Source organism: Urtica dioica, chromosome 1, assembly GCF_054948205.1.
Source record: "Urtica dioica subsp. dioica isolate 48M chromosome 1, U.dioica_male_clone48M_v1_H2, whole genome shotgun sequence".
Classification (NCBI taxonomy): Eukaryota; Viridiplantae; Streptophyta; class Magnoliopsida; order Rosales; family Urticaceae; genus Urtica; species Urtica dioica.
This window is the reverse complement of record NC_142756.1, coordinates 7571753-7594619: the sequence shown is the minus strand read 5'-3', so window position 1 is coordinate 7594619 and position 22867 is coordinate 7571753. Positions and strand designations below refer to the sequence as shown.

The 22867-nt window shown below is 35.9% G+C and overlaps 3 protein-coding genes across 3 annotated transcripts; 2 read left to right on the top strand and 1 right to left on the bottom strand.

Moving 5' to 3' along the window:
• The first annotated feature begins 93 nt into the window (after positions 1-93).
• On the top strand, positions 94-6443 carry LOC149406930 (glutamate receptor 2.2-like). The gene is made up of 6 exons (XM_089617992.1): positions 94-173; positions 626-658; positions 1966-3229; positions 3850-4165; positions 4834-5231; positions 6006-6443. Exons 1-6 carry the CDS (start codon positions 94-96, stop codon positions 6441-6443), a joined length of 2529 nt encoding a protein of 842 aa, XP_089474118.1.
• Positions 6444-9137: 2694 nt separating this feature from the next.
• LOC149406929 (basic leucine zipper 34-like) lies at positions 9138-12303 on the bottom strand. Its single transcript, XM_089610012.1, has 4 exons — positions 11393-12303; positions 11171-11261; positions 10937-11063; positions 9138-9683 (listed from the first exon to the last, which is right to left on the bottom strand). The coding sequence occupies exons 1-4, from the start codon at positions 12016-12018 to the stop codon at positions 9514-9516; spliced, it is 1014 nt and encodes a 337-aa protein (XP_089466138.1). The 5' UTR covers positions 12019-12303; the 3' UTR covers positions 9138-9513.
• Positions 12304-22058: 9755 nt separating this feature from the next.
• On the top strand, positions 22059-22469 carry LOC149406928 (uncharacterized). Its single transcript, XM_089617981.1, has one exon. The coding sequence runs from the start codon at positions 22059-22061 to the stop codon at positions 22467-22469; it is 411 nt and encodes a 136-aa protein (XP_089474107.1).
• The last annotated feature ends 398 nt before the right edge of the window (positions 22470-22867 follow it).

Genomic DNA, 22867 nt, shown 5'->3' with positions numbered 1-22867 from the left:
CGAGATCATCTTCGGGATAGTAGCACCTCTGAAAAAATCTTGGATAGCTAGAACAAAGCTTTCTTTAATAATCTCCCAACAGTTGATGAAGAAATGGCCCGAGAAGCCATCACACCCGGGGGCACTATCGGCGTTCAGTTTCTTGACGGCCTCAAAAATTTAATCCGTAGAAGGTATGGCATCAAGCATGGAATTTTGATCTACTGAAATAGAGGCATCAATAATATCCAAAAAAGAATCAGGATTAGAAAAAGGGGCTGATTCAAACAATTTGGAAAAATAATGAGAAAAATTAACCTTCAATTTAATCATATTTTTGGAATAATCCAATAAAAAAATAATGATTGGTTAGGTTTTGATGTTTCTCAATAGTTGGATAGGATTAATGACAAATTAATAGATTACTAGGATGTGAATTAAACTTTCAATTAGAATAATAACACACAATAGGCTTTGATAAAGACTATTTTATTCTCGTGAATTAGCACCAACTATCCTATACATGACAATATATGAACGTTATCTGTCATACAATTAGATATTGACACCTAACTCATGTTTGTTTATACGCTTTCCTTAGTTCATGATCCTTATATCAATTTAATATTTATATCATCATTTTCAGTTTTCTTGAGAGAAAGAGGTATTACATCAATTGGTAAAGCACTCTCATCCTAAATCAAGGATGGGTTTGAGTCATAGCAAAACTAATTTGCCAAAAAAGTATGACTTTTGAATTTGTAAGGAATTTAACAGTACTCAGTTCAGAGAAATAAACATAAATTATTGCCGGAAAAAACGATGATAAAGCACCACCACCGAGCCAAATTCAGAGCGTGAGCCACGCCTATAATGTGGTTCAAAACTCCCTCGAGTGGTCTATCACATTCACCGACGGCGACGACATGACATCGGGTGCTCTTGAATCTCGATCCCTCGTCGCCGTGGTTCGTCCATCATGGCACCGAAGCTTCTACACCCTTGAAGTTGGAATAATTAACACAATTTTTTTTTATCGTGAGAGAGAGAGAGAGAGTTACTGAACGCTGAAAAATAGCATCATAATTCAAATAATTGCTTATGGTTACAAATAACTAACCGTTACTATAAAGGAAAACAAACGTGTCTTTAATAAAAAAAAAAATTAAAAAAAACTGCAAATATATTTGTCAAAGTGTGTATCAGGCATTTCAACATGTTTATTCAACAGAAAATTAGGAATATAACCAAATGAAACATTTGACAGTGTTAAATAGTCAACGTTTAGTAAATCTTAGGTAAATAGACGTAAATAATGACGTGGCCTAAAATATGGAGGGTGACTATTTATCTAAGATTTACGTCTATAAATACATGAAAATGACTATTTACCTAAGATTTATCAAACGTTGCCTATTTAGCAATGCAAACGTTTAAGTTGGTTATTTTCCTAATGCACCCATATTCAATTGCCAATTCATCGTTTTGGCTATTTGTTTAAACTTTTTTTAACGTTGGCTAGAATAAAAACAATAAGTTTAATGTGACCTAGTTAATTACAATTTTCTTAAATTTTTTGGCTCGTTATATATCCTAGACAAAGAAATTGAAAGAAACTGAACATTGACTATAAGTAAATATTTACTAATAAAAAGAATAATATCACGGTCCTGGACATTTTAATAATTAATTAAATAAAATAAAAACTAACAGAAAGCAATGTGAAAATTTCAACATACATGAATATATGTTTAAATATTTGCACAGACCTACTTAACACTCTAAAATACTACTAAGATATGAAAAACTGTATACTCGCCGTATTAAAAAAAAAAGACGGGGTCACTAATTAAAATATATTTAATTACATGAAAAAAGAAACTGATGTTGTTACATCAAAATTTAACTTCTTTTTTTTTTTTTTTTTTTTTTTTTTTTTGCCTTCGTAGAAACATCAATTGATAATAATACTTGTGTTTCAGCAAGCTCCATGATCAAAGACAACGGCGTGAAAGCAATACTACTCGGATTAGAATCATGGCACAAAGCTCTTATTGTTGCTAAGATCGCCAATGAGTCCCAAGTCCCAATCCTTTCATTGGCTAATGACCACATCCCCAATTGGGGTTTCCAATACTTACCCTATCTGCTCAACGCAGCTCCGAGCCAACGTGCCCAAATGAAAGCCGTGGCAGCCATAATCCGGAGTTGGCAGTGGCAGAGAGCCAACGTTATTTATGAGGACATCGAGTCCGCCGTGACAGGTGTCACACCGTACTTAATCCATGCACTACAAGAAGTCGGTTCCGAGATCAACACCCTTCTACCAATCCCTCCTAACCTTGGACTCTCTCACCAAAACATGACATCACATTTACAAACCCTAAAGGATAACTTATGTAGGGTGTACATAGTTCACACCGATTCCCCTACACTAGCCATAGAAATCTTTAAAGCCGCAAAGAGGTTGGGGCTGATGGAAGAGGATTCGGTTTGGATAACGACTACTTCGCTGACAAATCATTTCGATTCGTTGGGATTGTCTGATATTGAAGCCATGCAAGGTGTTGTTGGGGTCAGGAGCTACTTTCCAAAAACCGGGAAAAGATACAATAACTTCCGTTCGAAATTTATGGCTAGGTACGCCTTGGACTATCCTCACGAGCCAAATTTGGAGCCCGGGATTTCGGCTTTGCAGGCATACGATGCTACATTTGCTTTGTGTCTCGAATTAGATATCCCGAAGCCTTTTTCGGGAAAAGAGATATTGGAAAATATCTTGAAAATAAAGTATAGCGGGTTCTTTGGTCATTTCAATTTTAGCCAAAGTTTTTTACCACCGGCACGTATATTTGGAATCGGTAATGTGGCCGGTAGAAGTTATGACAACCTAGGGTTTTGGACCGAGGGATCGGGGTTCTCTAAGAAAACGCACGGACAACTTGGTAATTATAACGAGTCAATGAGAATTCTCGGACAAGTGGTTTGGCCAGGTCGTCCTTGGACGATTCCAAGAGGATGGGCATTGGCAGGAAGCGGTAGGCGATTGAGGATTGCAGTGCCTTCAAGAACGACATTTAGCGAGTTTGTCAACGTGAAATATGGTGCTAATGGAACTCCAATTGTTGGAGGATTTTCCATTGAAGTTTTCAAAAGGGTACTCGGTTTATTGGAGTATAACCTCACGTACGATTTCCACATGGTTAATGCGTCGTCGTATGATTTCATGATAAAGCAAGTCCACCTCAAGGTATCATTTCATGATCTAAATAGCTAATTTACCAAAATAAACGAAACGTTGACTACTTTCTTAATATCAAGTTTCAAATTAGATTATATGTTGCATGAGCATAATCAATATATATAATTTTATTTTACTAGTATTAGTTATGTAATCAGGCGGTTAAAGGTATTATGTGGCTTAGGCAATAATGAAAAAAATTAAGTCTATTAAAAATAGGAAAAAAAATATGATGAATTAAAAATATATAATTATTTTATAAAGAAATTGGGCACATAATAGTTTCCCTTCCAAACAATCCGGGCTTTTTTTCTCCTAAAAATTTGAGGCCTTTTTCTGTAGCCGAGAAAAATATTTGGACCTTATTTAAATTAATAGAAAAAAAAATATCAGGTTTTTTATTCCAAATATCTCTAGCTTTTTATCAACTAAAAATCTAAGGTCTTAGGCCATTGCTTAACTCGTTCTCGTTTAAGGCTTGGGATGTATGTAATTGATACCACTATTTAGATCAATTTTGACTGATATATATAGTAGTTTATTTTTTGTTATTTATAAGGTGTTCTTATTTATTACTTACGAGCAGGCCACTAATCCCGTATATTTTTATGATTTCTATTGTGATGAAGAACTTTGATGGAGTAGTTGCGGACACTGCGATCATCGCAAATCGTTGCAACTATGTTCAGTTCTCGCAACCATACGCAGAATCTGGGGTTCAAATGGTAATTTACTATAAACCTCTGAAACTGCAGGAAGCGTTGCTATTCCTAGCACCATTCAAAGGAGATCTATGGCTGGCAACATTCTTCATCAATATTTACAACGGACTAGCCATATATTGGGTTGAGCAACAACAAAACATAGAGTTCAATGAAGGCTCTATATGGAACCAAATAGGCTTTCTCTTGGCCTCCGCCTTTAACACACTCTTCTCACTGCAAGGTAAGCTTACATTTTTATGGAACATGATATTTTTATAATCAACATTTACATTTTAATAATTTAGTATCAGAAACTGTAAATCCAAAGCCTATATATTCAACTAATAACTATTATTTATAAGTACTATGATTTACATCTCATAATCAACTGATAATAAAATTGGTCCAATAGGTAAATAATCACATTTAAAATTTCACATTGCTAAATAAATGTAAACAATCACTTTCATATATTTACAAAATAAATCTTAGGTAAATAGTAATTTCCATTTATTAGGTAACATCATCTTTATGGCTATTTACCTATAATTTACGAAACGTTGGCAATATAGCAATCCCAAACGTTTTAGTTGATTATTTAGATAATTTTTTGTAATAAAATTAGTAGTTAATGCTTGTTGGGTTATGATATAATATTCAATATTATGAAATGAACGGTATAATGGGGATGAGTAACAGCGCATTGTCATAAACCTATTAGTTCCTATTTTATTCTCAATGTGGGATTAAAGAACAACGTTTTCTCAACAATATGTTTGAATAATGAAGCTAAAGATGCAATTAAAAAAATGAGAAAATGAAAGAAAAGATGGGTAATTTATAATTTTTCATGTTTTGAAAGTGGAAACATAATAAGAAGATTAATTATGTGTGTGTTCTGATTTACAGGCCCGATGTTAAAAAGAAATTCGACGCGATTGGCCTTCGTGATATGGTTATTCGTGTGCGTGGTTCTGATACAAACTTACACAGCCAGTTTAACAACCCTACTCACGGATCACAACCGTCCTCCGACCATGATCGACATCCAAACCCTAAAGAGAACGGGCGCGAAAGTCGGGTGCGACGCGAACTCCTTTGTTGTAAAATACCTTGAGGAAGCCCTAGGGTTTAAGCCCGAAAACATTGTGAAGATACATTCCGGGGACGAATATCCCGATGCCCTTGAGACCGGAAGGATCATGGCTGCTTTCTTGGAAGTCCCTTACGTTAAACTCTTTACAGCAAAGCACTGCAAGAACTTCGTCTTGTCTGGTCAACCCTTCAACGTTGGAGGTTTTGGATTTGTAAGTCGACTCTTATCACTTTAGACTTATGATGATCATTGAAAAACTATTGCTATATCTTCGATATTTTGTTTCGTTGTCAAAGAAATCCCTATCTCACAAAGAATTAAGCAGGGACCTAGTATGAAAATTCTTTACAAAAAATTAAGAAAGAATTAATTGAATAGCAATAAATAAAAGGGAATTTTATTTACAAAATAATCAAAGTTCATCTAAAATTAGCAAAATTGTCATAACTAAAAAAATATCAATAAAGTTTTGACTATATCATTTTTTTTTCCGAGATTATTTACAAGAGTGTAAAAAAGAATTAGACTATCTAACTTTAGCTATTTTGCTAATATATATATATATATATATATACAGGGACGAAGCCAGGATTTCAACTTAGAGGGGGCTAATTTGTAAAAAAAATTCAGGGGGGGCTAATTTATAAATTTTAAGGGTAAAAAATTGTAAAAATAAAATAAAAAATGGGTAAAAAGTGCAAAAAAAAAAATTGAGGGGGGGCTATAGCCCCCCTGAGTTCAAGCTGGCTTCGTGCCTGTATATATATATAACGACTTTGACTATTTTAGCAATCAATAAATTCAAATCTCTATTTTATATTATTTTAATTCATACGTAAAACAATATATATATATATAGGTAATATTTTTGGGAGTTTTAAGTGCCCAAGAGAAATTAGACGTATTATTCATCATATGGAAGAATCTTTCCCTACTACTCGTTTAAACTTATATTGGTTCTGTGTACAATTTTTATACATTCCAGGCGTTTACCAAGAACTCGCCTTATCTTCCAGACATTTCGCAAGCCATATTAACGGCGACAGAAAAAGGAACTCTGCTAGAGCTGGAAAGGACAATGTACTCCTCGTATAATTGCAGCTCGGTGTCTACGACAGATGGCAAGATCAAGAAGATAGGGTTGGATAGCTTTTATGTTCTTTTCGCTGTCACCGGAGCCGCGACAAGCTTTGCGTTACTAAAGCATATTAAATGGAGAAAGCAAGGAAGAGATGATAGTGATTGTAATAATGATGGAACTCTGGTGAGTGAATCGTCTCACGTAGATAATAATAATCAAGCTGCGGATCATAATCTGCAGAATCATTGTCATCACGGATCTGATCATGACCGGAAACTGAGTTTTGATCAGCAGGATCATGACGTGATTCATATCAATTGTGAGCCTTCACCACCTGAATGATTTGAGATATTCAAGGTGATATGATCATTATTGATAAGCAGTAGTGTCAGCCTGTAGGGAAATTTAATATGTAAAATATCTAGGTGTAAAATATCACACTGTTATATATATATATATATATATATATATATATATATATATATATATATATATATATATATATATATATATATATATATATATATAGTCTTTTTGTTTTTGGTAAATTTGGCTGTCTTTTATTTGCTTTCATATATTTCATTAAAATTTGAGGGCTAAGTTTATTATAGATTACACATCATTTCCTTAATAATAACAAGCATGAATAAAACTAAGACAGCGTGTGTTCATAGATAATAATAACAAAAAATAGTAATGATATATAGTGTGCTGAAAACAAATAGTAGTATTGATCTAGAAAAAACAATGATAAAAAGCTATGATAAGATAGGATGTCTACAAGAAAAATGTTGATTGACTACGGATGAATACCGTAGTCTAATCTAGATTAAATATGGTAGTCTTAACTCTCATCAAAGGTTACTTTTTAGATAAAATGTAGTCTTAAAACAAACTTCAAGGACAAAAGTCTACAAATACCTCATTTTAATATGAAAATTCTTAGAATAAGTCACATTTTCAAAACCTCTATTTTTTCAGAGATTTTACCTTTATTTTAAATAAACATCTGAACAAGGAAAATTATATTAAATGGAACTTTTAACTTTAAAAATATCAAATAATAAAATTGTAAATATGGAAAAAAAAATGGTCAAACGGCTATATAGCCCAATAGAACTTAAGCTTTTGCAAAATAACCATAGTTTGACAACTATAAGCAAACTAGCCTAAATAAGATTATTCTAGGCTGGATTAAATTTAATCACAATGAATTATGAAGACGGAATGTAAGCTTTATGAAGGTTTGATTAAAATTAATCGAGACAGGATTAAAAGTCATAGTACTCTTAATTGACTATTTTGCTATACCTAATGAAACTATGACTATTTTGTAAAAGTCATAGTTTGAATTGGTTATACATATAAATGGAATAAAAAAAATAGATATTTGAGAGATTAAGTATGAAAAAAAAGCGGAGGTAATTTCCACTAATTCGGGACGGAAATTATAAAGTACGTATCTACCGCAAAATAGACACATAATTACCTAAATACCTCCTATTCGAAATCATTTTCCGGAATAATTACAAGCTAAATACCTGCTAAATAAACCTAAACTCTGGTTCGTTTTTGAGAAAATTATCTTTCCTACTGATGTCATCAGCGAGTATTAAAAGAAACTCATTTTCTTAGGCGAAAACAAAGACGAAAAATAAGGGTGTACTAAAAAATGCACGCAAGAAACAAGGTATTCTCTAAATAATAACAAGAAATTATATGTTATCAGAAGAATAACCCAGATAATTTCCAAAATTCGAGATCATCATATGGTATGGTAGGACGGTTAAGCCCATCAATGGACTAAATGTCCAGCACCCTAGTACGGCGAATCAACCAATCAATTATTAGGGTCACATATAGGGCATTTTAAAAGACCACCCATAGAAGTCACACATGCACACAAAATAAAAAAACACAAAATTTTTTAGCTCTGATACCAACTTTTGAAACCATTTGGAGTTTGGATACATGCAAATTACGGAAAACACACTGAGAGAAATAATATATAGCTTATGTGGCTCCAAATTCTAGACAAATAATCAACAAAAATAAAAAGATCGATACAATGATTTTATTTAGGTCCTGACTAAACAATGTCTTATATCAAATAATATTTGAAGAGTGATTCAATTAACAAAAAACGATATTGCAAAACTTACAAATATTCCATACATTTTCCTCTACGTATTCTTGTTTTTCTCATCTTTCTTTCTCCCCCGCCTGCTCTTTCTCTCCCTCTATTTTTCTTTTGTTTTCAACGGTATTAATATGAAGAAAAAAAATGGCAAAAGATGTGGGGCCACCTTTTAAAGCTTGAGCCACGACTCACATTACCAAATGAAAATATTAAGATAATCATAGAAACAAAACTATTCAATCGATATTTTAAAAAAATTAAAAATTAAAAAATTTCAATCGATGTATATGTACACTTTTTCTTCTCCATTTTTATAAATTAATGACAAACAAATAAGAGTCACTACAATCAAGAAATACACTGGAAAAGGTACAACAACATGTATCAAATTAATCAAACTACCAATAAGACCTCTCGCTGACAAAGCGCTTCCCTATCCTTCATCCCAACACAAACCCACGATTCTTTTGCCCATAAACCAACCTTTATACTATAATAAAAATAAAAAATAAAAAATACAAATTCAGATACAAATAGAAATAGAAAACGAAAAAAAAAAGTTACATAAAATACAAAAAGAATCAATGTTCATGAAAATACTAAAAGAATAATCATCACCACAGAAACCACCCATCGATTTACCTCCCAATCAGTTACAGCTGATCTAGCTAATTAACAAGCTAACAAATACAATCTCTTTTCTTTTTCTTTTCTTTTTTTTTTCGAACACCACAGGTTTGCACATGTTCTCTCCTGCAACCCAATCATGCAATCTCAAAGTGGTCCCTTGTCAATAACAAAAGACACTAAACACATCACGTGAGAGCACAGGTCAACACCAGAGAGAGAGAGAGAGAGAGAGCACCCAATATTAACTTTCTCTCTCAAACCCAAAACCCCAAACAATAATATTTGTGTCTCTTTCTTTTTCTTTTCTTTTTTTTTTTCCTTTTTTTTCATTGGTGTCTGATTAGCTGCTTTCATTCAAGACTCTCTCATCCACAAAAGATCAGGCAAACTGGCTTATGGCTGGCTAGCTAGCTTCTTTCTGAACCCCAACATCTTTTTTTTTTTTTTTTTTGCTCTTACTGGTACTTAAACTTTACTAATTAATGACTGAGAATCATCGAAAATGATGATTTTTTTTTATATACCCGTTTGGGATATATAGCGACTGAACAAAGTACCACCCCAAGAAAAGTGTCTTAAGTTTTAAATAAGCAACTTTTTGACCATGGAGTGGCTATTTAACGGTTTTTTTTTTTGGGTTGGTTAAGAAGAGACATTGAGAAGCTGTTGGTCCTTTTGATCAACATTGATGGGAGATTTGGATTCACCGTTTGGCGATGGTAATTGCGAAGCGTTTTCCATCTTCTTCACATTCTGGTTGTGATACACTTGCCTCAGCCTCTCTATTTCCCTCTTCAATGCTTCTTGATGAGCTGCAATATTTGTTGCCAAAAAATAAAATAAAATTGAGGGAAAAAAATATGGTTGAGTGAAATCCAAATATATATGTATATGTATAGGTGCCATCATAATTCGCGAGCACCCACATATATTAATAAGTGCACATGCAGAGAAAAACGTCACAGAGACTAAAACACACGCATATGGGCATACATGTTATTGCATGACAACTATATTCATTTATACCTCATCATTTTAATTTCCTCTTGCCTTGGAATAAAAAAAAAAAAAAAAAAAAAAAAAAAAAAAAAAAAAAAAAATTGCACAAAATATCATGTACGTACAAACTCATAAGACCAATTAATAAGATACACCTACCTAACACAGATACAACAGTTTTTTTTCCTACCCAATTATGGAAATTTATTTTGGTCCACTAAGAGGTTTTTAATGGTACATAATCTCTCCCAAGAAAGTAATAGTAATATGGAATAAATCGTTTAAGACTCGAGCGTTATTTTCTGATCCATTATCAGAAAATCCCATGCACATATACAAGTAGCTATAGTCTGTAAAAAGGTCTCACATGATATGCTAGCTCGTTCTTCTTTTTATGATCTCTCTCCTATTAAATTACCATGTGATTGGCTTTATAAGGACTCAGCGCATTGAATGTTGGTAGATCAAAGACAAATTAAGTTTTCGTACGCAAAAAAAAAGTTAGTGGCATCATGAACATCAAGGAGACCATTGAAATAGTATATGTGGACCTTATATTTATTGGATTTTAAAGGGTAGCTCCATATTGTTTGGTCGTAATTTTTTCTCTTAAGCCATCAAAACATTCTCATATATGTGCACTAATGCTATTTATCCAATGATTAGATATTTAGGTCACTACCTTAAAACTCGCAAAAAAAATTAAGGATTAATAAGTTCATAAATAATTCATATATATAAATACTATTTAAATAAACTAATTATTTAATCGTGCTACTGGTGGTTTAGAGACGTGCCTATGTATATGCTCTTATCTAAATAAAAACATTTTATTAATAGATAATAAATATATGGATATTATGAAAGAAAAAATAATTAGTACGCGTTTATTTATACTATTATTAACGTAGTTCATGTATCTGGTCGTCACGCATTCCAAAATACTAATGAAAAATTAACAAACTCCATTTTACGATTATCAAAGTACCACTTGCAGTATAATATATATATATATCAATTTCGTAATGAAGAGTAATTAATCAAACAACAAGAGTTAAGAACTAACCATCTTTGAAGATCTTATCCTGAGCCAAAGCAGCGATTCTTTGCTTTAGAGCACTATTGTCCACGTTTAGAAGCAATCGTTGATGATCCAAAAACGCAACTCTTGGCGATAACACCGAAACTTCAGCCTTTTTCCAAAATTGCAAAAAAAAAAAAAAATGAATAATCACATGACAATTTTATTAAACATATACGAATTTACACATTTTAAAAAACTCATACAGTTAAAACGTACTTGCAAGGACGTAACACTGCGTTCAAGCTCGGAAATGTACTGTAGTTTCCTAACCCGTGATCTTTGTGCTGATTGCCGATTCGCCAATATTCTATTAATAACAAAAAAAAAAATTATAATATTAATTAAAATATAAGAAAATTGGATCGAATATTACCAAATTTTCATCTCAAACCGATTGTCAATTGTCTCAATAGAGCTTAAGAAATTACAATGACGCACCTCTTGACTCTCTTGGGATCAGTGATCCGATCACCGTTGGCGTTGGAATTTCCCTGTCCGGCGGCGTTTCCGTCGGAGAATTCGCACTGGCTATCGACCTCGTCGGACTCGTTCTTGACGCTCCGGTGCTGGTGGCCGTGATCGACCTGCATTCCTCCCTCCTTCTCTTCGTTGATGCTATTGTGATCCGACGGCGACGAAGTGCACGGCGACCCAGCCGCGCCGCCGCCGCAGCCTCCGGCAGCGCCGGCGGAGACCTCGTCGCTGAACATCGACATGAACTGCTCGTCGTCGAACCGGTCGAACTCCATCGCCGCGGCGGCGGACCCCGGAGGCGCCGGAGCGGGCGCCGCGGCGGCGGCGCCGCGGCACTCGTCGAGCATCGGAGACTCGAGGAAGGTGACGGAGTCGCTGACGGAGCGGCGGTGGGAGCCGCGGCGCGAGGCGGAGAAGTCGAGGAACTCGTCCACCCAGGACGGGTTGTTTCCGGCGCCGGAGTTGCTGTTTGGCGGGAAATTGGAGAGCGATGGAAGCTTCTGGTGGTGGTGGTGGTTTGTGTGGTGGTGAGAGATTAGGTCAGGCCAATTTGGCGCCATGTTTGGAATTTTGGGCGGTAATTGAGCCATTTTTGGGACAATGTGAGAGAAGGAGAGAGAGATTTGCGAACTTGTGAGGAAGGGGATTTGGAATGGCTTATATTGATTTGAAGAGGAGCGAGAAAATGGGAACAATGAGATCGATAGGAGAGAGAGAGAGAGAGAGAAGAGATGGATTAAAAGAATTGAGGAAGACACACACAGATCCCGATGGGTTGATATAATATTAACAACATTTACATATGGTAGTAATGTAATGCAATGATAATGAACAAAAAAAATGATATTGAAAGAAAAAGAGAGAAGAGAGACGAGAGAAGCGATATCTATATGATATCTATGGGTTTTGTGCAGTGGGGTCACATGGGAAGAGGATTGGACAGCTAATGTACAGCCTGTGTAAGAGAGAGAGAGAAAAGAGAAGAGAAGAGAAGGGAGAGAGAGATAAATATTAGAAAAAAAAAGAGGTTAGGACTCAACGGTATTACAGGAAAGTCGCCACTACTAGTTTTTATTTTAAGATTATGGAATCAGCCACCACGTGCTCTCTCTCTCTCTCTCTCTCTCTCTCTCTCTCTCTCTCTTAATAATAGTATAATCATTTTTTTACCAACATCTCAGAACCGTAGGAACATTCCTATGTATGTGTGTGTATACCAGAAATTCATGGCCGTCTGATGCGTCAAACAATTCATAACCATGTCTATGGTGTTTTGTTCTCTCTGTGTGTTATGGTGAATTGTGATGATGAAGGATGATGATGCTCTGATTTGTTTTCTTTTATTTATTATTATGAAAAGTGTAGAGGAGAAAAAGTTATTGATGTAACAGATATGTATATATTGCGCATATCTTTATATGAGCAGTCGTATTTTAATCATAAAAATTACGTGATAATCCCCATGAAAATATTAATGTGCCTGGCTAAATAATATTGGAGACTCTAAATATGAACGGTATATATGGGAATTATATATAATATCAGAAATTCACGATATAATTGAGAATGTGATCAATATTGAATAATACTCAACTAGGTTTACAACTACAAGTATAAACATACAAACTCATATAGTTAGTTGCACTAGCTCAAATTAATGTCGAGTATGAATGTGCGGTGGTTAAGATTTTGGACTGCAATAATATAAAATAAGTTGGAGCAACTTGATTGAAAAGGTCGAGAAAATTGTTGAATTAATCAGTGTATACAAAGGTTTTGTGCTAATGATTCATTCTAATATATTGCTATATACACTTGCAATATTTAAGTATTTTATCTCTAGAGGCAAAAGTAGAAACCAACATTAAGTCATCACTCTCATATTGTGGGACAACACATCCTCCAAACTCTACTATCTAGCTAGTTCGAAGATGCTGAGACAACTTCATTTAATTTTTTTATTTTTTATATTTAACAAAAACACACCCATGTGTAGAGAACTTTTAAGGTACTAATTAATGCCAACCCAAATACACAATGATTCAAAAGGTAAAAATAATGTTAAGGCTAATAGGGTATAAGTGGAATTTGATCATCTATGCATATATATTGGAGATGATATCATGTCATGGATTTGGTTCCTTGAGCTGTGAAAGAAAGAAAGGATTTATATTATAAAAGAACCATGTCGTGTATTCCCATGTGAAGTGTTTGCACGCTCTTAGAAACTTTGCTTTGTCTCCAAACCATGCCCACATGTAGGGTACTAAATATCTCTCTCTCTCTCTCTCATATAATTTTATATTTATATATATATATATATATATATGTGTATATATATATACTATACCAAAATATGGTTCTTTCTTTGCGACTTCCATCAGTCCTGAATCTAGAATTTATGTTGTTAGTTTATTAACAAAATGAGGTTAATGGGGAGCACTAATCATGATTAGTATAAAGGACAGAAACTTATATAGTGTTTTATTTAATTTAACTTTTAATGTAGTATTTTTGCCGGCTTCAATATGTCAAATGAAGAGCCTTCTGCCACCAATGAATATCTTCACGGACGTACTTCACATCATCTGAAAGTTCGCACATGTGGTGGGCACATATAATACGCATAATATATATATATATATATATATATATATATATATATATATATATATATATAATATGGTGAGCCTTATTCTGAATAAGCTATTTTTTCTTGCTATCATTATCACGCCTTTGACAGGAAACAATATGCTGTCTCGAAACTAATTTTATAAATACGTCCCATGCTTTGAAGGGTAAATGTGCTATTCAAAAGGTGAGCATGTTATATGAAGTAATTATAAGCTTGTCAGATATATTGATACGATTATATGCAGAAAATAAGTTAGCTAGCCCTAAAGCTATTTAATTTTTATAGGCTTGATGGGGTTATTATGTTCTCCTCCGTTTCTGTTTTGTTATCTGGATTCTTTTCGAAAAGCTGTGGATTAGGTCAGTTCCATTAGTACTTTAGCGAGAGCTAATTAAACAAATCTTTTAACACTTAACATGCATTATATGCTATACGATAATGCTGGATTTGATAGGTAATCCTCTGATACTATTATGTTAGAAGAATTTTGGATCCAAATCTAATCATCAATATCTCTATAAGTTACGATTTAAAAGAAATTTAAACTAATTTAAAGAATTTTGGATCCAAATTAATATAATCATCAATAATCAATATCTCTATTAAAATGACATAAATTTAATAATATTTGTGTCAAAATATTTTAATTCTAGCCTCTATTTTTACAAGTATATATGCGCAAAGCTCTTAATCTAAAATTGAATTATTTTGACACTAGTGACAACCAAGTATACCACTAACTAATCATTGTTCATAGATGAGAATTGAAAATAATGAGATTGGATTGTCAGAGAGAGAACCTTCTCTGATCTTTGTTGATTTCTCATTAACTGAAATGAATCATTCACTGTATACATATATAGAGACATTGCTCTATTGACTCGTAACTAACTTCTCTAATTGAAACCGTTACACTAGCCACTAGGCTTCACATGGATTGTTGACGTGGAGATCCTATCACTAGCTTGCTGAGCTGGACTAGCGTTCGCTCTAACACTCCCCCCTCAAGTGAAACGAGGATTCTTCCACGTGTAGCTTGTCATTCATCTTCAGGAATCAGCACATTTGCAGTCTGCTCCAATGTATGGACATATCTAATTTCTAGTTGCTTCTACATTACCATATCTCTGATGAAGTGAAGATGTATCTCTACACGCTCGGTTCTAGCATGGAACACCGGATTTGCAGCCATGGCTGCAGCTCCTAGATTGTCACACCAAACAACAGGTGGTTGAGGCAAAGTGACTTGAAGTTCCTTCAGTACAGACTTGATCCATAGCAACTCTGCAGCCACATGTGCCAGGGCTCTGTATTCTGCCTCAGTACTTGAACGTGCCACAACTCCTTGCTTCTTTGAGCTCCAAGAAACCATGCATCCAGATAAGAACATACAGTATGCACTTGTTGAACGTCTATCATCTAGATTGCTAGCCCAATCAGCATCAGCAAAGTTGATCAGGTTGACTTGTTTTGTTGGCTTGAGTGTGATTCCATGTGTTATTGTCCCCTTGAGATACCTAAGGACTCTCTTGCAAGCTTGCCAGTGGATTTTAGTTGGACATTGCAGAAATTGACTCAGCTTGTTCACAATGTAGGCTATATCTGGTCTTGTGATCGTGACATAGTGCAGTGCACCAATAACACTCACGTACTGAAAGGGATTCTCCATTGGCTCCCCCTCCGTTTTAGACAGGGTGGAGTTTGGTGCAATTGGGCTTGAGTGGGGCTTGGTGTCAGTCATGTTGAGACGCTTTAGAATGTCACCAATATATTTTTCTTGAGACAAGTAAAACCCAGCTAAGTCTCTGAAGGCTTCAACTCCCAGAAAGTAATGCAGTGACCCCAACTTCTTCAAAGAAAACTCATCATTCAGTCCACATGTGGATTTTTCCATTTCATGCTCACCATTACCAGTCAGCAGTATATCATCTACATAGACTAAGAGGAGGAGATACACTTGCCCTTTTGTGTAGATGAATAGAGATGTGTCTGACTTGGCATTGATAAATCCAAGTTTGTGAAGGGAAACACTTAGTCTCTCAAACCATGCCATTGGTGGCTGTTTGAGCCCATAAAACGCTTTCTTTAGTTTGCATATGTGATGAGGATTACTGGGATCAACAATCCCTGCTGGTTGTCGCATGTACACATCTTCAGTCAACACTCCATTGATGAAAGCATTATTAACGTCTAGCTGCTTGATATCTCATCCTCTATAAGCTGCCAAAGTAAGGACAACACGCACAGTGCAAGGCTTGATGACTGGACTGAAGGTCTCTGAGAAGTCAACATCTGGTGTTTGAGAAAAGCCTTGGGCTACAAGCCTAGCTTTGTGTCGATGTAGTGACCCATCCGGATTGTACTTAAGCTTGAAGACCCATTTGTTTCCTACCACATGCTGGGAGGCACTTGAAGGGACCAGGTTCCAGGTGTCATTATCCCTGAGTGCTTGTAGTTCAGAATTCATAGCCTTAGTCCAGTTCGCATTAGTGAGAGCTTGGCCAACAGACAATGGTTCAACAGGTCCTAAGTCTAAGGCAAGAGGGTGTTTTAACACTGTGAGAAGCTTTGGCTTGTGGACACCTACTTTGGCTCTAGTTATCATATGATGGTCATTTGTGAGTCTTAAGGCTGGATTTAAGGCAATAGAAGAAGTGTGGGTACTGAGTTAGTACTTGATACAGCTGTGTAACCTGCATCAAGAGAATCACAAGATAATGGACAAGAGAAATTTGAAAACGATGAGATTGGATTGTCAGAGAGAGAACCTTCTCTGATCTTTGTGGATTTCTCATTAACTGAAATGAATCATTCACACTATACATATATAGATACATTGCTCTACTGACTCATAACTAACTTCTCTAACTGAAACCGTTGCACTAGCCACTAGGCTTTACATGGATTGCTGACGTGGAGATCATATCACTAGCTTGCTGAGCTGGACTAGCGTTCACTCTAACATTCATAAACAAAAAAATAGACTACACTGGGCTAAAAATTCTTTTTGGTAAATCAACACTAAATCCTTTTAAATCATTATATATCGTAGTGTTATGAAAAAAAAAATTACAAGCAAAGAAGAAGATTTGTCATAGTTATTAGTAATAGCTAAAGACGAGCAAATTTTGGTTAACTGGTTAAATTTATCATCTTGAACGTTTAACAATAAACCATTAACTGTTAAAATCATTAAAGATACTAATGATTAACCGTAGTTTTTAGAGACGGTTAATCAATCAACCAGTTAAAATTATTCGCTTGGTTAATTTTAACCAAAAATACAATTAAATGTAAGATCGATTAATTTTAATCGGATAAAATATAAATTAATCGATCAATTTTAATCAGTCAAAAAGCCAAGTTCTAATGATGGCGATAAACATGGATGCTATAGGGTTCTTTCTTTTTATGTAAAACAAAAACTAATCTTAAAATTTTATCTAGTACTAAAGAATTATAAATCTAATTTATTCTTTTCCAATTCTCAATTGTTTTTTGTTTACATTTTAGATATGCTTATCTCATTTAACTATTAAGTTTGCTTCACTAATAACATGTTAACCTTGAATATATATAAAGAGAGCTAAAATTTATAAATAACAATAGCTTGTCATTAGTTCATTATGATATATATATATGTGTGTGTGTGTGTGTGTGTGTGTGTGTGTGTGTGTGTGTGTGTGTGTGTGTGTGTGTGTGTGTGTGTGTGTGTGTGTGTGTGTGTGTGTGTGTGTGTGTGTGTGTGTGTGTGTGTGTGTGTGTGTGTGTGTGTGTGTGTGTGTGTGTGTGTGTGTGTGTGTGTGTGTGTGTGTGTGTGTGTGTGTGTGTGTGTGTGTGTGTGTGTGTGTGTGTGTGTGTGTGTGTGTGTGTGTGTGTGTGTGTGTGTGTGTGTGTGTGTGTGTGTGTGTGTGTGTGTGTGTGTGTGTGTGTGTGTGTGTGTGTGTGTGTGTGTGTGTGTGTGTCTTGTTATGTGTGTTGTTGGCTTATTTTTTTATTGCAAGTTTGATTGGTTAAATGTCTGATAACATGTTCCATGATATGTTGAGACATCTTGATCCCGTGGGCAGAACTGTATTTATAGCAATTTTCTTGTTATGTCAGAATGATTCGCGGATGACTTTTTTCTTTGGTTCTCTTCGCGTGTATGGGTAGAGAAACTCTACATCGACTTAAAGATGTGTTGACTAGCCAAGGGCTTCACCTTTAGTAGTCTTGAGGCATCCATCATATTTTTTAGGGTTCTTAGACGTGCACGATTGGCGGACTGAAAAACTATTTGTGTGATGTGTGCGGTGTGATTCTCGAAACACTTTTCCAAATCTCTTAAGTGTTAGAGGACAGTGTGGGTTCTTTGTACTCGTGATTGAAGACTCACGAGCATTGATATTTGAATATTACCAAACAATAGGGGAGCGTTTGAGCGTGGAAGTGAGGGGAGCTCATATTCAGGGGAAGCCTGAGTTGAAACTCACGAGTAGTAATAGGAAAAGGACATTGAGACGAGGATCGTTCATATAAGTTCATTGTTGTAATATTGACTACTTATTGATATAGTGAATTTCCATTTCACATGACAGACTGCCCTACAGAGTAGGTGACACTGCACCGAACTGGGTTAATATTGATGTCTGATTCGATCCCTCAACAATCAAAGAACTACAGAATATAATTAGGATATAGTTATGTATTTATAATATGTGGATCACAAGAATTCATCGTAAGTGAATTGAAATCAAGCTGAAATAATGAAAATAGACGAATAAGATAGCAAAACTTTTATTACGATTCGATGCGAGTACAAAGGAATCGTGCTCGGACAAGAATTGGCGAGCTCAATCAATGAAAAGATCATCTAGCCCAAATTAGACCCATCTTTTAAAGAAGCTTTGCTCAACTATGAGTTTAATTGGGTAGCCAATTCACAAACTAACAATATTATATTTCTTCTATACCTCTCCCAAACAACTTTTGTACCACAGACTCAAATTCTCAGTCATTCCTCGCTGACAGATCATCGAAGGTCTTCGTCGCCAGACACCGCGATCTTTTAGGTTCCGCCATTGTACGGAAGCTCAAGCCTAGGCATCACGAACCTCTTACTCCGAACCTACGTCAAGCTCGACCTGACTCGCAAGAGTGAAGTCGAGTCCTTCTTCGCCGCCTAGAAGCCCAAATTCATGATCCTCGTCGTGACCGAGCAGCGATCAGACTAACCCACACCGAGTTAATCTGATTAAATGTCACAGTTAATCGAATTACCTATCACATTTAATCGGACTAACTATAACATTTAATACTTATAACTGGACTCGCGATCTTCGAATGGTCAGATCGGCGCAACTGATGGGACTCGCAATTGTTCGAGATCATTTCAAGAGGAAGATCGTCACAGTTAATCGGATTAACCTTCGATTAATAAGATTAACTATCACAATACGCAAAACTAGAATTGTGACCTTCTAACGGTTGGATCGGCCAGACCGCTGAGACTCGTCGTTGTTCAAGATTGTTTCCGGGGGAGGATCATCACAGTTAATTGGATTAACAATGATAGTTAATCTAATTAACTATCACATTTAATACGTAGAAACTCATCATCTCCGCCTCGGATGATTCGAAGCGAAATCGTTGATGGTTTGATGTCTCTTGAGCCACCGCGAACCTTCCGATCCAGCCAATCTCAACGATTTAATTTTTGGATGAGAACTCGGATCTTCCGGTCCGACGATGACGAGGACGACGGCCGAGAGGAGTTTCGGATCATCAAACTCGCTATATGCTTGAAGCGAAAACGCGACTTCAGACACGTAAGGGCTCAGGTCCAACAGCGCAAAGAGGATCGGATCTTTCGGCATCAGATTGGAGTAAGAGGCAATTACTTTTATGATCCGATTCGCTCCGTTGTAGTCAATCCAAGCGTTGACCAAATCGCAGCTCTTCAGATCGATCTCGATCGTCTCCAAATCGCCGACTTCTATCGAAACCACCGTGTTCAGGTCGAGTCCGACGTGGTTGCTGTTTATGTCCGCGAACTCCACCGCGAGGATTCTCCGATGAAGTCGATCAAGGAGGAATCCGAAGCGATGGCAAAGGCTATTTTGGCACTGATGGAGCTAGGGTTGAGGTTGACGATCGAGAGGGATAAGAATGTCTTGAAGTTCGCCAGAGATTTCGCGCGGAGAAAAATTGCCGCCTTTAATCATGAAAATTGGGGTTTGTAAACGTGAATAGGGATGGCAACGGCTTCAGGTAAGGCCGGGTACACCTATTCCGTTACCCGTACCCGTTATAAATTTTTACCCGTTACCCGGACCCGTTTACCCGGATTTTGAGAGGGGCCGGGTAACGGGGATACCCGCCGGGTAAACGGGTTAAAAATATTAGATCCGTTACCCATTTACCCGGTTTAAAAAAATGGTAACGGGTCGGGTAGACCCGTTTACCCGTTTATAAATTAAAAATCTCTCGACAATATAAAGTTTAAAAATAATAAAATTTAGGTAAAAAATATTAAATATAATATAAAGGACATTAAAATTCAAAATAAATAAATAAAAAAATACAAAAGAAGTCTTCATTGCATATTGGATCATGTTCATTGTAAATTTGGTCATCTTCATTGCAACGCTATCACACTGGAATAAGTTATTTCCTAAAAAAAAAAAAATTGTTTGCAGTCTATATGAAAGAACCAACTTTTTATTATTCTTATGCATATAAATAATGTTTAAAATATATCATCTAATTAGGTAAACAAATGATTTGTTATATTTTTAAATATTTAAAAGTTAACGGATCGGGTCCCGGGTAACCGGGTACGGGATGGCTATTCCGTTACCTGGACCCGTTAAAACCTTAACGGGTATTACCCGTTTACCCAAAAAGAACGGGTATTACCCGACCCGAATAAATCGAGTAACGGGCCGGAACGCGGGTAACGGGTCAAATTGCCACCCCTAAACGTGAAAATCGATTTGGACATTTCTAATTTTGAAAATGAGTTCTAATGAATTAGGATATTTTTATAGAAGTTTATAATTGGAATGCTATAGTGTTAGTTATAGATTTGGATTATTTTTCTAAATAGTTTAATAGTTTAGCTATAATTTTATAAGACTTAGACTATTTGACCTTGACTAGATACTCAAATCTCGTATATGTATATATATATATATAATTCGTATTGTAGCCAATATCATATATTACTTCCAAGCAGAAAATTTCATATAATACTATATTTTCTTTCAAATATAGCAACAAATTACAACAGCTACCGTTGGAATAGATATGTGATTGGTTAGAAAAAATATTTTTATATTTTAGAGTTAATAGCTGGGCTTGGTTGGTTGTCGTTTTTATTTGGTTTAATGAAGTATGTAAACGACTTGTCGTTGTTCTTTCTTTTTCTTTTCGCTTTGATGACGTGTCATATGGGTCACGGTCATGTAAGCTATAACGGTTTAATTACTGTTGTATTTAAACCTTTTTGTACTTTCTTTTCAGAATTAATTCAATATTCATTCGGTCTTTTCTTTTCCTGAAATTCTTCGTCCAAGAAGCTCTCTGTTTCTTCTTCTCTTTTCTTTCTTCTTCTCAAGTTTACCGTTCTCAGATCTGGAAGTCAATATGGTATCAGAGCAGTGTATGCGCATCTTCTGAGAACCTTTCAAATATGCAACTATGACGGAGATGGATTCTTCATCGACGGAGAATCGTGATACCTGAGTCACCGGAGTTCCACGACCTAGATCAAACATTGAAGATCAACTCTCTCCTTTCTACCTTCATCATTCTGACTCATCTGGAGGAAGTCTCGTCTCCAATGTCCTCACCGGTACCAATTACATGTCGTGGAGTCGCTCAATGCTCATCGTTCTTGAAGCCAAGAACAAGCTCGGTTTTATCGATGGAAGCATCGAGAAACCTTCATCAGAAGAACCAGATCTTCTTCGGCTATAGAGTCGCAACAACAGCACCATCATCGCCTGGATCATGAACTCCGTTAGCAAGGAAATAGCCTCGAGTCTTCTTCTTGGAGGCACCGCGAGGGAGATCTGGAATGACTTGAAAGATCGGTTCAAGCAGAGCAACGGTCCGAGGATTTTTCAATTAAGGCGTGAATTTGTCAATCTTTCACAGGATCAGCAATCAATTGGCGTTTTCTTCACCAAATTGAAGTCTGTGTATCAAGATCTGTGCGAATTCAAACCAGAATGCAAGTATGCCTGTACCTGTGGAGGAAAAGCCAAATTGAATGCCTTTGCTGAGTCTGAGTATGTTATTCAGTTTCTTATGGGTCTCAATGAGTCCTATACTCATGCTCGCGGTCAAGTCCTTCTCATGGACCCTATTCCACCAATCAGCAAGGTCTACGCCATGGTGACACAAGAAGAGACTCAATGATCTGTTGGCCAGGATTCCTTCTCCTCCAATGATCAGTCCAACTCTCTTGCGATGGCTGCCCGAGATGATCCAAAGAAGTTCAAAGGAAAGGAAAGGCCTCTTTGCACGCATTGCAAGATGCTTGGGCATACCGTTGACAAATGCTACAAGATACATCGATATCCCCCTGGTTATAAGTTCAAGACCAAGAATCAAGCCAACACGGTTGAAAGCTCAAGCAATGGCTCAGGATTCGAGAATTCAACTCCAGTGCATGCTACAACCACTCTCTCCTCTGAGCAAATTCATCAGCTGATCAATCATCTCTCCAATCAACTCTCGACCTCAGCGCCAAACTCCTCTGGTGAAGTCAACATGGCTTCATTCCAAACAGGTTTATATGGTTTGGTTAACTTCAC